At 37.0% G+C, this 14434-nt stretch overlaps 1 protein-coding gene and 1 long non-coding RNA gene across 6 annotated transcripts in view; one reads left to right on the top strand and one right to left on the bottom strand.

The window, feature by feature from the left end:
• Positions 1 to 3840, bottom strand: part of LOC309630683 — a 31608-nt gene extending 27768 nt beyond the window's left edge. Inside the window, exons 1-2 of the long non-coding RNA XR_014245885.1 lie at positions 668 to 3840; positions 1 to 347 (exon numbers count right to left, since the gene is read on the bottom strand). The exon at positions 1 to 347 is cut by the window's left edge and continues 27768 nt beyond it. This is a non-coding gene — a long non-coding RNA (uncharacterized lncRNA). The remainder of the gene's footprint in view (positions 348 to 667) is intronic.
• The window catches only part of BRINP3 (BMP/retinoic acid inducible neural specific 3), a 683233-nt gene extending 677781 nt beyond the window's left edge, over positions 1 to 5452 (top strand). For all 5 annotated transcript variants that reach the window (XM_082394505.1, XM_082394506.1, XM_082394504.1 and 2 more), the window contains exon 8: positions 3847 to 5452. In XM_082394505.1, the coding sequence (XP_082250631.1) occupies positions 3847 to 4963 (1117 nt within the window). In that variant the 3' untranslated portion in view covers positions 4964 to 5452. The remainder of the gene's footprint in view (positions 1 to 3846) is intronic.
• Positions 5453 to 14434: the final 8982 nt, after the last annotated feature.

Genomic DNA, 14434 nt, shown 5'->3' on the forward strand with positions numbered 1-14434 from the left:
ATAATCTGTATAATTCCTTCACTTTAATTTCTTTCTCTCTCCTTCCCCCCTTACTCCTTCTCTCCCTCCTTTTTCCTTCCTTTCCTACTTCCTTTGTTTAGTAAATATTAATTGAAGTGTTATTAAGTAGATGTCAGGAACAAGACCACATGTTTGATAAAAAGAAACAAACCTACCTGCCTGCCAGGAGTTCATCTTTCAACATTACATCCTCTATCCTAGCCCTAGTAGATCCTAAATAGTTTATGTGAATAAAAGTTATATATGAGAATAGAAAATGTAGCATTATTTTGTTTTAATACTTAGGTATAAAAGGAAAGAGTTTAAAAAAAAATACTTGCTACCACCTAATTTTTTTTTTTTTTTTAATTTTTATTTATTTATTTATTTATTTTTGGCTGTGTTGGGTCTTAGTTTCTGTGCGAGGGCTTTCTCTAGTTGCGGCAAGCGGGGGCCACTCTTCATCGCGGTGCGCGGGCCTCTCACTATCGTGGCCTCTCTTGTTGCGGAGCACGGGCTCCAGACGCGCAGGCTCAGTAGTTGTGGCTCACGGGCCCAGTTGCTCCGCGGCACGTGGGATCTTCCCAGACCAGGGCTCGAACCCGTGTCCCCTGCATTGGCAGGCAGATTCTCAACCACTGCACCACCAGGGAAGCCCAACTACCACCTAATTTTAATGTTGAAGACATTTCTCTTCAAAAAAAATGTTTAGATTTAAAAAGAAAAAGTTAAATTTTACTTTGTCAGGGAAAAAAGAGTGATCTTTTGGGTAAGTGAATAATCCATGTACAATCCTGAAATTTGCTCTGTTTTCTATTTTTGACCACTGCCTTCACCAAGATTTTACAAGGAGTAAAGACTAATTATCGAAACTTGTTCCTTTAAAAATCTATTCCCTACTTGTGAAATGCACTAAAACAGTCAAAAGGTAGGTACTGGGGGGAAGGACCAGAAGCAGCAAGGAAGAAGACTCGCGTGTTAGCTCTTCTGCCTCAGGGAACAGGAGCTTTGACAGCACACCAGGTTATCAACATTCACACATGGCAAGCTGAAACCCCCGAAGCTGGGACACATTCCTTCAGTAATACATCTGCAGGCACGTGAAAAGGATTGGAAAGACTGAAAGCTAGAAAAGCCATCGCTTTTCAAAAGTGTCCAAATGAGTCTTTCTATGGTACCCTAGTTTTGTGAGCTCTGCCTTCAGCCTTAGGTCTATTATTTCATTTTTTTGTTTGTCCCTACGATTTGGAAACATGATGAGAGCTTACAGTGAGAGATGAGTTGACTCAGGGAATTTATGCTTTGGTTCCAAGGAGGAAAATATAATTTTCAATCCGATAGCATATATATTTTATATGCTTTATAGTAGATAGATATAAATAGAACTACAGAAAGAGAGAAAGAGGAGAGAAAGGGAGAGAGAAGAGAAAGAAAGAAAGAAAGAAAAAGCAAGCAGGCAAGCAAGAAAGAAAGAAAGGAAGGAAGGAAGAAAGAAAGAAAAATGGAAAGAAAGGAGGGAGGGAGGAAGGAGAAGGAGAAAGAAGGAGAGAAAGAAGGCAAGAGCGAGAGAGATTAATTCATTGAGAGCATATTGATGAAATAAATATATCAGTAACTGCAGAAAGAACAAGTCAGCAATAATTTCTATATTCTGAGACTGAATACAGAAATAATGAATCAGGCTCTTTCCTCAACCAGAAAAAGGAAACTTTTTGCACATTTATTCTGCAGCAAGAAAACAAGGAACCAGAGGAGAGGAGGAGAGATACTCATATAGAGATGATGGCTCACGAAGTGCCAGTCATTCCTATTTCACAACCCCTGGGCATCCTCCTGGGAGAGTTTTCCTGAGAACTTATTTTTAAAGTATCTTGAGAAAGTTAGAAATGAATTTTATAGGTGTAGTTTCCCAGTCAGTGTTTTTCAGTGTAAGAAATAATTAAGAGGAAAATGTTTCATGTTTTGGTTGGGTTTGATTTGGTTTTACCTTTTATTCTGGGTCTACAGAAAACAGTTCCATTTAGGGAATCTGGAAAAGAAAGGTTTTTTAAAATATATGTTTACTAAGATTTTTATATAGAGTTAATTGTGTGCAAATGTCAAAGTGTATGTTGTGAAACCCCACTTCCTACAACTTGGGAGTTAGGTCTTCAAAACTGTGTTAAATATGCAGTTTAGGGCTTTAAATTTCACTTAAAAATATGCTTATTGAGAAAATGTTCCTTTAATTCGTCTATGCCTTTGATCTAATATTCATTAAGTATGAGAGGCATTCTGCTACGCATGGGATATAAAGCTATAAGCAAAGCATATATGATTCTGGCAAGCTGAATATTATATTTAATGGGATAAATGGAGTATAAACAAGTAAGTACACAATATAACATTTTAAGTGGAAAAAGGCACTATGAATAAAATAAGTAAATGTTATGAGAGGGAATTAAGGAGTTATTTAATTTATTTGGAAAAACAGGGAGGAGCTTACTTAAAAAAAAAAAGTGTTATATTGCAAAGGGGAATGAGCAGAGACCAAAAATGAATATACAAAAATGAATATATAGCTCATATATTGTTCTGAATGTGATAATAAATTGTTTTTATTGATTATTTACACAGATTAATACCTGTATTTTACCAGCATATACAAATTCTTTAAAATGGCAGCAGTGTAATAAGTCTAAAGGATTGAGTACAATATGTACAATTTGTAGAAAGCCTCATATGTACTGAATAATGAACACTGGAAAGGCATAATACCAAAAAGAGATACAATGTTTAGTGTCTACTGTGACACATGCTCTATACAATTGTCTAAACACATGCATCCAGTCTGAGCCTATTTCTCACAAGAACTCAATACGGAAGATATCACTAACTTGGGCCATTCAACTTTTCCATGATCATGCAGCTAGTATGAGAAAGCAGCAAGATAAAAACAAAGAATTATCTGACTACACGGCCACACACTTTTCCTTCATTATTTTATTGAGATTTTAAACACACTAAAAGAGTTTGAATAATGTGGGAAAACAGGAAAAGTAAGATCTTAAATTTGCATCATGATTAGCCTGATTTCTGGATATAAATAATGTTAATGATCCAAATCAAACACATTCAACTAACACACTTAACCCTTATTAAGAGAACTTGTAGTTGGTTTTAATGAGATATTTTCAACAATTTTCTTGAGCAGACCATAAGGATAAAAATCAAACATGTTTTAATAATATTTTCCCTCTCAGTGGGTACTTGTTCTTTCAATGTTGATGAAACCCTAGGATTTAAATCCATTGATTGACAATTTAAAGTTTCTTGTTTTTCTCTCATTTTTATTTAACTTTCTATTTAGGCTTCCTGCAGCATTAGTGCTCTGTGAAACTAAGTGAATGAATGAACAATCGTCATTCATACACTCTAATTCTACTCTAGATATTTGATGATAAAACCATTTTTATTTTCCGTTGGGTATCATTTCAATACTATAACCAGCCCAGTTAGTCACAGTCAGCTTCCAACTACACTAGTGAGATGACATGCAATGTCTTCAGAAGGTATTTCATGTAGTTTTCCAGTTCAAATCAAGTGTATCTATCGTTAATCTTGTACAATGAACGAAAAAATATATACATAATTTATATATACATAATACTTAAAGATATGAATATTATATGTGTATATATCTTTCCAATTATGGATTTTTTTTTTAATATCACAGTTAAATAACTGACTGGGAAGGACCTAAGAACGTGATAGTGAAGCTTTCAAACCTAAGGTAACTTGATTGCAGGACACACAAACACAAATGCCTTTGTATTTATATAGAATCCTTTTGTTTTCTGTTCTTAGAACCTCAGCCTATTGGCTCACTCGCATCCAGTCTTTTCTCTACTGCAATGAGAATGGGCTCCTGGGCAGCTTCTCAGAAGAGACACACTCGTGCACGTGTCCCAACGACCAGGTGGTCTGCACGGCCTTCCTGCCCTGCACGGTGGGCGACGCGTCCGCCTGCCTCACCTGCGCCCCTGACAACCGCACCCGCTGCGGCGCCTGCAACACGGGCTACATGCTCAGCCAGGGGCTCTGCAAGCCCGAGGTCGCCGAGTCCACCGATCATTACATCGGCTTCGAGACCGACCTGCAAGATCTCGAGATGAAGTACCTGTTGCAGAAAACGGACAGGCGACTAGAGGTCCATGCCATCTTCATCAGCAACGACATGCGCCTCAACAGCTGGTTCGACCCCTCCTGGCGGAAGCGGATGCTCCTCACCTTGAAGAGCAACAAGTACAAGTCGAGCCTGGTGCACATGATCCTGGGTCTCTCTTTACAGATTTGCTTAACTAAAAACAGCACCCTGGAGCCGGTGTTGGCCGTTTACGTCAATCCCTTCGGAGGCAGCCACTCTGAGAGCTGGTTTATGCCTGTGGATGAAAACAGCTTCCCCGACTGGGAGCGGACTAAGCTGGACCTCCCCCTGCAGTGTTACAACTGGTCGCTGACTCTGGGGAACAAGTGGAAGACATTTTTTGAGACAGTGCACATCTACCTGAGGAGTCGCATCAAGTCAAATGGCCCCAACGGCAACGAGAGCATTTACTACGAACCTCTGGAGTTTATCGACCCTTCCCGGAACCTGGGTTATATGAAAATCAATAACATTCAAGTGTTTGGCTACAGCATGCACTTTGACCCGGAAGCAATTCGGGACCTGATTCTGCAGCTGGACTACCCCTATACTCAGGGATCCCAGGACTCAGCACTTTTGCAACTTCTAGAGATAAGAGACCGTGTAAATAAACTCTCCCCACCCGGTCAGCGTCGTCTAGATCTTTTCTCTTGCTTGCTTCGTCATAGACTCAAGCTGTCTACTAGTGAGGTGGTGAGGATCCAATCTGCTCTGCAGGCGTTTAATGCCAAATTGCCAAACACAGTGGATTATGACACGACCAAATTATGTAGTTAACCATAAATGTCAAGCACAACCCAAAATCTTGAAGGAGTTTTTACAGTGCTTTTGTGGAACGGTTTATGTTTGGAAGAGTAAATTTAAATTGTCTTTTCAATATCTGTCTTATATCAGTCAATAACATTGGATGGCAATTTACACACATGAACTTGCTGACAATGAATATATTATACTGCAGTTTTGGTTTCTGAATGAAATAAATACTGACACCAGTCTAGAAAACATTCTACTTTTTACAATAAATTTCATTTGTAATTTTATATGTTCCGTGGCAATGCTTTTGTGCATTACATCCTCTAGAGGGAACATAAAAAGATACCAATAAAATTTTGTAGCTGAACAGTTATTAAAAAGAAGTGCTGTGGGATTCCTTTTTTCCATGAAATGAGTTCTATTTTGATATAGCTTGTTAGAACCTGAGGAAAATTCCCCAAGATTTTTTAATTGAAACACTTGAAGGTCCCTTTCAACAGACTGTAGGGAAAACTCAACTAGGTAGAATGCTTAGCATTCAGTTGTATTTTTATGGTTAACAGCAGAATGGCAGTGCTTTATTATCTATACTTATAAACCATTCCTAGAGACACCATCATTATTAAAATAAACAGATAAACTTATTTCACAGCTAAATATCAGAACATTTTGGCAAACATACAGAAAAGTCAGTGTGATTATAAGCACATCATGGAGAAAGTAAACCCTTAATTTCCTTAGCAACTTGCTTTGTCATTCTCTTTCTACAGTCTAACAACCAACAATCAGCATACTCTGCACAATCATTTTCATTTCAAGTGCTGAAAACCTAGTTATTCCAACACTGTACCAATGTCAATAAGATAACATTTCTAGAATTCACAAATTGTAATGTGTTGGTGTAAAATAAATGATCAAATAACTAATTCAAGTGTAAATAGACATTTTCTTTCCCCTCAGAGAAACTAGTATTACTAAAGTATATTTTGAATAGCAAACTCTTTCAATACAAACCAGTTTTAGTCCAAATTTTTGGTTTGAAATTCCCATATTACCCATAGTGTAATATCAGATAATATAATTCATACTTTTTATCTGTGAATTTAAATTGCATTTTTGTTTAGATATATGGATGTATCTGTGAAGTGTGGTTATGATATTTATTACTCAGCTCTTGTTTAAATATTTCATAAACATTTCTTGTAATGTAAACAAATGCACTGTCCAGCCCAGCTTTCCTGTTGAGGTCGTGAAGTCATTCCTCAGGGCACAGAGTAGGGAACCTATGACATGAATGAAAAGAGTAAGACTGATGATGAAAACATCACACATACATTCTGGATTCTTAAGCTGTTTGTTTTATTTTATTTTATTTTAAAATTTATTTATTTATTTTAGGCTGCGTTGGGTCTTCATTGCTGTGCGCGGACTTTCTCTAGTTGTAGGTAGTGGGAGCTACTCTTCATTGCGGTGCGCGCGCTTCTCATTGCGGTGGCTTCTCTTGTTGCGGAGCACGGGCTCCAGGCGTGCCAGCTCAGTAGTTGTGGCTCATGGGCTCTAGAGCACAGGCTCAGTAGTTGTGGCTCATGGGCTTAGCTGCTCCGAGGCATGTGGGATCTTCCCAGATCAGGCTCGAACCCGCGTCCCCTACACTGGCAGGCAGATTCTTAACCACTGTGCCACCAGGGAAGTCCCTTAAGCTGTTTGTTTTAGATTCCAAAGCATTTTAAGAGAAGTTAGTTCAGACAACAAATACTTATTCAATCTACCATATGTACAGCATAGTTCTTCCACCCAGTATCTGGATAACTGCTTTTCTTTCTTTATTCACCTGATTTTTTTTTTTCACTTTTGCTATTATAGGTAATTCAATTGAAAATATACACGATTATTTAACACCATCCTTCTGATATCATAATAAATATTCTTTTCATTTAGTTCTGACAACACTAGGCTATAGATTATTATTCCCATGTTCTTGGTGGAAGAAAAAAAAACAGAGGCTCAGAGTGGTTTGTCAAATTCCCCAAGATCACAAACCAAGTTAAAAGACCAGGATTCCAACACAAACTTTTCTGCAATGAATCTGTCTTCTTTTCACTGTGCCACTGAGTTTTAAATGAACCATCCTGTTTCTGTATTTAATCTCATTATATGCAAAGGTTTATGGCGAAACAAGAATCTCTTATGAAATTGAGGTCTAAATCATTATAAAACACATACCTTCACAGTACACCAGAGTAATTAAATAAACCAGAATGTATCATCCAAAATCAATCACCCACAAAATGACCAAGCTTATGGAATATAGACCATACATTTAAAAAGACATTTGCTATAAAAGTCAGAATTGCCACTAAAACTTTTTCCAGAAGCATCTTGGAGGCCCAGATGTCCAGAACCACTGATCCCAGAAACCACCTGAGCAACATGTGTGGCCACCAGTGGACTCCAAACAGCAATCATTCCCTGGAACTTAAGGAAAATGTCAGCAATGCTACTTCTTTTATTGCTCAGCTTGCTCTGCCCTGACTGGCTTATGAGAGAGAAGCTCCTACAGCCACAGGTAAGGAATTACATGACTACGGGTCTATCCTGAGCCTCCTTGTGCCTTCTTGGCGTGTGTTGGCACAAAAGTCCAGCTGGATAGGATCAAATCATCTTCATTCTAACTGTCTTGGTAACAATGTCAGTCAGTGAGTCCTTTGTATCTCTGAGTCTGCTTTTCCCCTGAAAGTGGAAAGTAATAAGAATGTCTTTCTCTGAATGCCGGGTGTAAGGTAACATGAATACAATATAAATAAACCTACTAACCAAATTCTAAAGTCCTGTACAGATTTAAAGGGTAAGGGATCAACATCTTTTTGTATTTTTATTTCTCATACGTTACCAGTAGTGTCCAACAAGCAATAGACAATATAATCTAGTTTAATTCAACATTCGTTTGCCAACATATGGGAAAAAATGCAGTCTGTGAACGTTTCATTTTTCCTGAATTTTGCCTATATGCAAACATTTTTGCTCATTATTGCTTTAGGAATTTGAGGATTTTTAATAAAAATAACTTTACTCAAAGTGTTATTTCAAGCAAAAGTTGAAATATATATATGTAAAATCATATTTTAAAAGACAGGGTATTTGATTTCTTTTTTGATATTTCTAATGTAGGTCTCTAAATTAGGGGTTAATTGAGCTTAATAAATTCAATGAAACTTGAAATTCTGAAAATTCACAATTTATTGAGTATACGATTTTCCAGGAACATTTCTTATTTCTCTAGCTATTTTGATGATTATCATAAGTTTGATTTGCCTTCCTGTCCCTGGAAACTCAAGTTGATTTTTAGCAAGTTAAATCAGTATTCAAATGATCATTGTCAGCTCAAAACAAAACAAAAAAAATGCTGAAATAGCTGATGGTCTTCTCTGATTTAAATAATGAAGAAAAGTAATTTCCCTGCCGCCTCCCTTTTTTTTTGCGACTCTTATCACGATATGAATGTTAGGCAGGAAGTTAGCCATGAGCAACGAGAGGCTACGACACTCAAAATGCCAGCAGTAATACATTTTAAAATTAGCTATATACTACAAAAAAACTGAAATCAACTTAATCATTTTACACAGAACTATTTAAAGAGGTATCTTCCACATTGTTGATTCTGAAATGTAGTTTTTTTGCTCTTTTATAGTAACGTGGGCAGGTTCTTTAAAATATATCCATTCCAATCATTACAATGAGAGAAAAAATAAATAAAAATTTCTCTGTAGAGTGATTATACTCTACACTTATGTAGGTTATATACTTAGTATGTAAGAGATCCAGCATAATTAACATTAAAACTATTATAAAAATAACAATAATAAATGCTTTAAATGCTTCTAGATAAACCACCAATGATGAGTTTGTAATGGGAACAAAAAAATGCCTCAGTTTTTATAGCAAAGAATAAGCCATTAAACTCTTATTTCTAATGTAGTTGGATATTTCTCTCACCATAAGTTGAAAAAGTCTTTAATGAAGAAACTGTAATGTAAAAGACAGGAGCTTAACCGGAGAAATATAAGAAATAAAATTATTGCAAAGAAAAAATACCAAACTAAACTGACAGTTTGGAAAATGCATATATGCTTTCAGAAGTTAGATCAATAGTGTAAAAGATGTAAACTCTTATCTCAGTAATTTTTAAGTTTACTTCCAATTAAATAAGATCTTAACAGAATCTCATTATTATAAACATAACATAATAATTAAAAATATGTTTGGAGAAATAAATGGTTGTGAACAAACCAATCAATTTGAAAATGAGACTAGTTAGCGGGAACTTTCATCAACAGACATTAAAATGTATAAACGGTGGAAAAAATAAAATATCCAGAAACATAGTGTAGTAGTTGTGAAAATGGCATTTATAATAAAATTCTTATTTTAAATGATTAAGAGGAAGATGGTTCATACAGGCTGGAGCATTTGATTTTCTCTTTGGAAAAGGAGATTCAATAATTAAGTTTATATCTTAAAGCAAAAGCAAAGAAGAAATTAAATTCTAGTGGCTTAGGGAGTTAACACTATCAACAAAAAATAATACAGTGACTAGCCAGAGAGATCCCTAGTGTTAAAAGATTATTCCCCAGGACAGAGCAGTCCAATAGAAAGATAATTTAAGCCACACACGCAAGCATGTATGTAATTTAAAATTTTCCTGTAGCCATATTTTTTTAAAAAGGAGAAATAAATTTTAACATATTTTAATTAAACCAGTGTATTGAAAATATTATCATTTCAAATGTAATCAGTAAGAAACATTGTTAATAAAGGAATATTTTATATTACTTTTTGGTACCAAGTTTTGGAAATCGGGTATATATTTTACACTTACACCCATCTCAGTTTGGACCAGCCACATTTCTAGGGGTCAAAATCACACGTTGCCAATGGATACACTTCTGAGAGTGCAGCCCCAAGGTGTGACACTTTCCTACTTCTTATTTTGCCTGAGCAGCTTCACCTCTAAAGTGATGTTTTCTAGGTGAGAGACTATCCTGCCATCTTGATTCAACTTTGTTATCTGCACGTTGAAAGTTTTTCTTTATACATTTTCAAGGTCTCTCCTGATGTTCGTACACTGGGGTTAAAATCTGAACTAATTGTTTAGCAAGACTCCAATTGCTCCCCTTCCGCCATCACCAACCTCCCCACGCTTCCTCCCTTATCCCAAGGTTGACAGCAGCCTCTGCTTTTCAATTTCTGCTTAACGTGGGGGCTCTGACAATTTCTCTTGCTTTCTTACTTGCTAGCTCTGCTTAAAAGGATAGTTGAATAGTTATTTAATTTGTCAGTTTTAAGTGTTTACTAGGGAGCTTTTTTTTTTCAAATTGCTGAGTGTGCTGTATTCATGGAAGTCCACAGCACATCTTCTTCACTATTTGTCTCCATACTTTTTCAGTCTTCCACCCAGTCACCAGAGTGAACTCTTAAATTATAAACCTTTTAAAATGAAAATGTTACACATCTCTCTACAGAATAGGGTTATAATTACCCTTTATTTGGCATGTAATTCCGTTCTTAATGAAGTCCTTGACTATTTCTTTGTCTTCCTCTTCAAAAGCATTTATTTCACACGGAACTATAATCTACCTGTATAAGTGTGCTTTCAGTGCAAAGGTGACGTGCTTTTTCAGGACTACAGACTTTTTCTTATGCAGCATTCTCCATTCAGCCTGCGACATTCTCCCATCCTCTGCCCTTGATTACCTTCTAAAAAATAATAACAGTATTTCTCATTCATGGGTCAGATGAAAAATTATCATATTTGAATTTATTCTTCATCGTCCCATTAGCAAAAGGAACCATTACCTTTTACACCCCAATTGCAACAAGGTAAAAATGCTAAAAAACATTTTTGATATTTTACTGAACCTAATTTTTTATATATCTAATGGATTATAGATTCCAGAAGGCAGAATACATACATATTCATATTCTTTTTTATAAACCTTTAATATGTGCAGTTAGTGACAAGCCTGAAATCAAATTTTCCAGTACATAGCACATTGTATAAGCCCAATAACTGATTGGTTCAGTGAATGAATAATGTGAAAGGTGGTTCTAAATTGAAAGATTCTTTAAAATAAAATTCCCATTTGTAATTATTTGAACCTCATGCAGTCTTTTTTTTTTTTTTGGTTAGTATTTCCTGAGGGGGGAATAACTTATAGTGCTGTTAATTTTGTACTGTTGTTGTGTTGGTGTATTTTTAAACTGTGCTGACTGCAATAAATTATATCAACTGAGAAAGAATATATAGTCGACATATAACATTAGGTTAGTTTCAGGTGTACTGCATAGTGATTTGACATTTGAATACATAATGAAATGATTACTTCCATAAGCTCCCATACAAAGTTTTGTTTTGTTTTTGGCTGCATCAGGTCTTTTGTTGTGGCATGCGGGATCTTCATCGTGGCATGTGGGATCTCTCTGCTGCAGCATGTGGGCTCTTCGTTGCGGCACACGGGCTTCTCTCTAGTTGTGGCGTGAGCTCCAGGGCGCATGGGCTCTGTAGTTTGTGGCACGCAGGCTCTCTAGTTGAGGTGCACTGGCTCAGTAGTTGTGGTGCGTGGGCATAGTTGCTCCGCAGCATATGGGATCTTAGTTCCCCGACCAGGGATCGAACCTGCTTCCCGTGCATTGGAAGGCAGATTCTTTACCACTGGACAACAGGGAAGTCCCCATACAATGTTATTGAAATATTATTGACCATTTTTCTTATGCTGTATATTACATCCCCATGGCTTATTTATTTTATAACTAGACGTTTGTACCTCTTAAACCACTTTAGCTATTACACCTTCCCTACCCTCCTTCCTTCTGGCAACTGCCCCCTTCAGGCTGTGTTCACGCAGCCAACCCCAGTCCTCTCCCTGGGATCTGACCTCCGAAGCCAGAGCCTCAGCTCCCAGCCCCATCCCGTCCTGGCAGATGAGCAGACAAGCCTCTCGGGCTGGTGAGTGCTGGTCGGCACCAATCCTCTGTGCGGGAATCTCTCCACTTTGCCCTCTGCACCCCTGTTGCTACACTCTCCTCCGTGGCTCCAAAGCTTACCCCCTCCGCCACCCGCAGTCTCCGCCCGTGAAGGGGCTCCTAGTGTGTGGAAACCTTTCCTCCTTCACAGCTCCCTCCCACTGGTGCACGTCCCATCCCTATTCTTTTATCTCTGTTTTTTCTTTTTTCTTTTGCCCCACCCAGGTAATTGGGGAGTTTCTTGCCTTTTGGGAGGTCTGAGGTCTTCTGCCAGTGTTCAGTAGGTGTTCTGTAGGAGTTGTTCCACATGTAGATGTATTTCTGATGTATTTGTGGGGAGGAAGGTGATCTCCACGTCTTACTCTTCTGCCGTCTTGAAGCTCCCCCCTCTCCAGCATTTATTCATTTTAGATTTTTTGATGATGGCCATTCTGACTGGTGTGAGGTGGTACCTCATTGTAGTCTTGATTTGCGTTTCTCTAATAATTAGTGATGTTGAGCATCTTTTCATGTGCTTTTTGGCCATCTATATGTCTTCTTTGGAGAAATGTCTATTTAGATCTTCCACCCATTTTTTGATTGGGTTATTTGTTTTTTGGGCATTGAGCTGCATGAGCTGTTTGTATATTTTGGAGATTAATCCCTTGTCGGTTGCTTCCTTTACAAATATTTTCTCCCATTCTGAGGGTTGTCTTTTTGTTTTGTATGTGGTTTCCTTTGCTGTGCAAGAGCTTTTAAGTTCCTTTAGATCCCATTTGTTTATTTTTGTTTTTATTTTAATTACTCTAGGAGGTGGATCAAAAAAGATCTTGCTGTGATTTATATCAAAGACTGTTCTGCCTATGTTTTCCTCTAAGAGCTTTATAGTGTCCAGCCTTACATTTAGGTCTTTAATCCATTTTGAGTTTATTTTTGTGTATGGTGTTAGGGAGTGTTCTAATTTCATTCTTTTACATTTAGTTGTCCAGTTTTCCCAGCATCACTTATTGAAGACACTTTCTTTTCTCCACTGTATATTCTTGCCTCCTTTGTCATAGATTAGGTGGCCATAGATGTGTGGGTTTATCTCAACTCCCCCTACTTGGAAATCCACGAGTGGGTGCCAGGGCCCACCCTGCTGTCCAGGGCGCATGCAGGTAGCTCTTAATACTAGGAAATCCACTGTGCCCATTTTTTAAATTGAGTTTTGTTTTGTTTTAATGTTGAGTTGTATGTGTCCTTTGTATACTTTTGGGGGTTCTGTTGGTTTTCTTTTTTGTTTGTTTTTCTTTAATTATTTGCATATTTTGGATATTAAACCCTTTTAGACTATAGTTAACCCTCGAATGACGCAAGGTTTAAGGACACTGACCCTCTGTGAAGTAAAATATCTGTGTATAACTTTACAGTTGGCCCTCTGTGTCCCTGGTTCCACATCCTCTGATTCAACCAATGCCTGATTGTGCAGTACTGCAGTATGAATTTAGTGAAAAAAATCCATGTGGACCCATAGAGTTTAAACTCATGTTTTTCAATGGTCAACTGTATATCATTTGCAGATATCTTCTCCCATTCATTAGGTTGCCTTTCTGTCTTGTTTATAGTTTCCTTCACTCTGCAAAAACTTTTTAGTTTGATGTAGTCCCATTTTTTTTCCCTTTCCAGAAGAGACATATCCAAAAAAAATATTGCTAAGACTGATGTCAAAGACTGTATTGCCTATGTCTTCTTCTAGAATTTTTATGGTTTCAGGCCTTACATTTAAGTCTTTAATCCATTTTGAGTTTATTTTTGTATATGATGTGAAAAAGTAGTCCAGTGATTCTTTTGCAGGTAGTTGTCCAGTTTCCCCAACACCATCTATTGAAGGGGCTGTCTTTTCCCCATTGTATATTCTTGCCTTCTTTGTCATAGATAAATTGACCGTATAAGTGTGAGCTCATTTCTGAGCTCTCTGTTCTGTTCCATTGATCTATGTGTCTGATTTTGTGGGAGTATCATACTGTTTTGATTACTTTAGCTTTGTAGTATAGTTTAAAATCTGGGCGTGTGATACCTCCAGCTTTGTTTTTCTTTCTCAAGATTGTTTTGGTTTCTGCATTCTTTAAATTATGGTAAATTTGAAATCATCACAGCTAAAAGTTAACACTATATGAGTGATAGCCCTCATTCTTCTTCTAAATTTGAACATCATCATTCAATCCTTTCAATAGTATTCACTGGTCATTATATCAGCAACGTATGGCTGTTTCCACTGCTACATCTCAGTATCATTTATCTGAGACACTTCATCTTTTAACATTTAATAAAAATTGATGATTTAAACATTCATTTTAAATATAAACTTATATGTCCTTCTCTTAAACAGCCACCCATACTACCCAACCTAAAAGGGAAGAAGATGGGAAATGAAATAATTTTCCCAAGAAATTTATTCCCCTGCGTTTCATACAAGAAAGCTAATATATTTAATTTTTTAAATAAAGTATTTTTGGT

This window comes from Balaenoptera borealis (assembly GCF_965194805.1).
Source record: "Balaenoptera borealis genome assembly, chromosome: 1".
In the NCBI taxonomy this organism is placed as follows: Eukaryota; Metazoa; Chordata; class Mammalia; order Artiodactyla; family Balaenopteridae; genus Balaenoptera; species Balaenoptera borealis.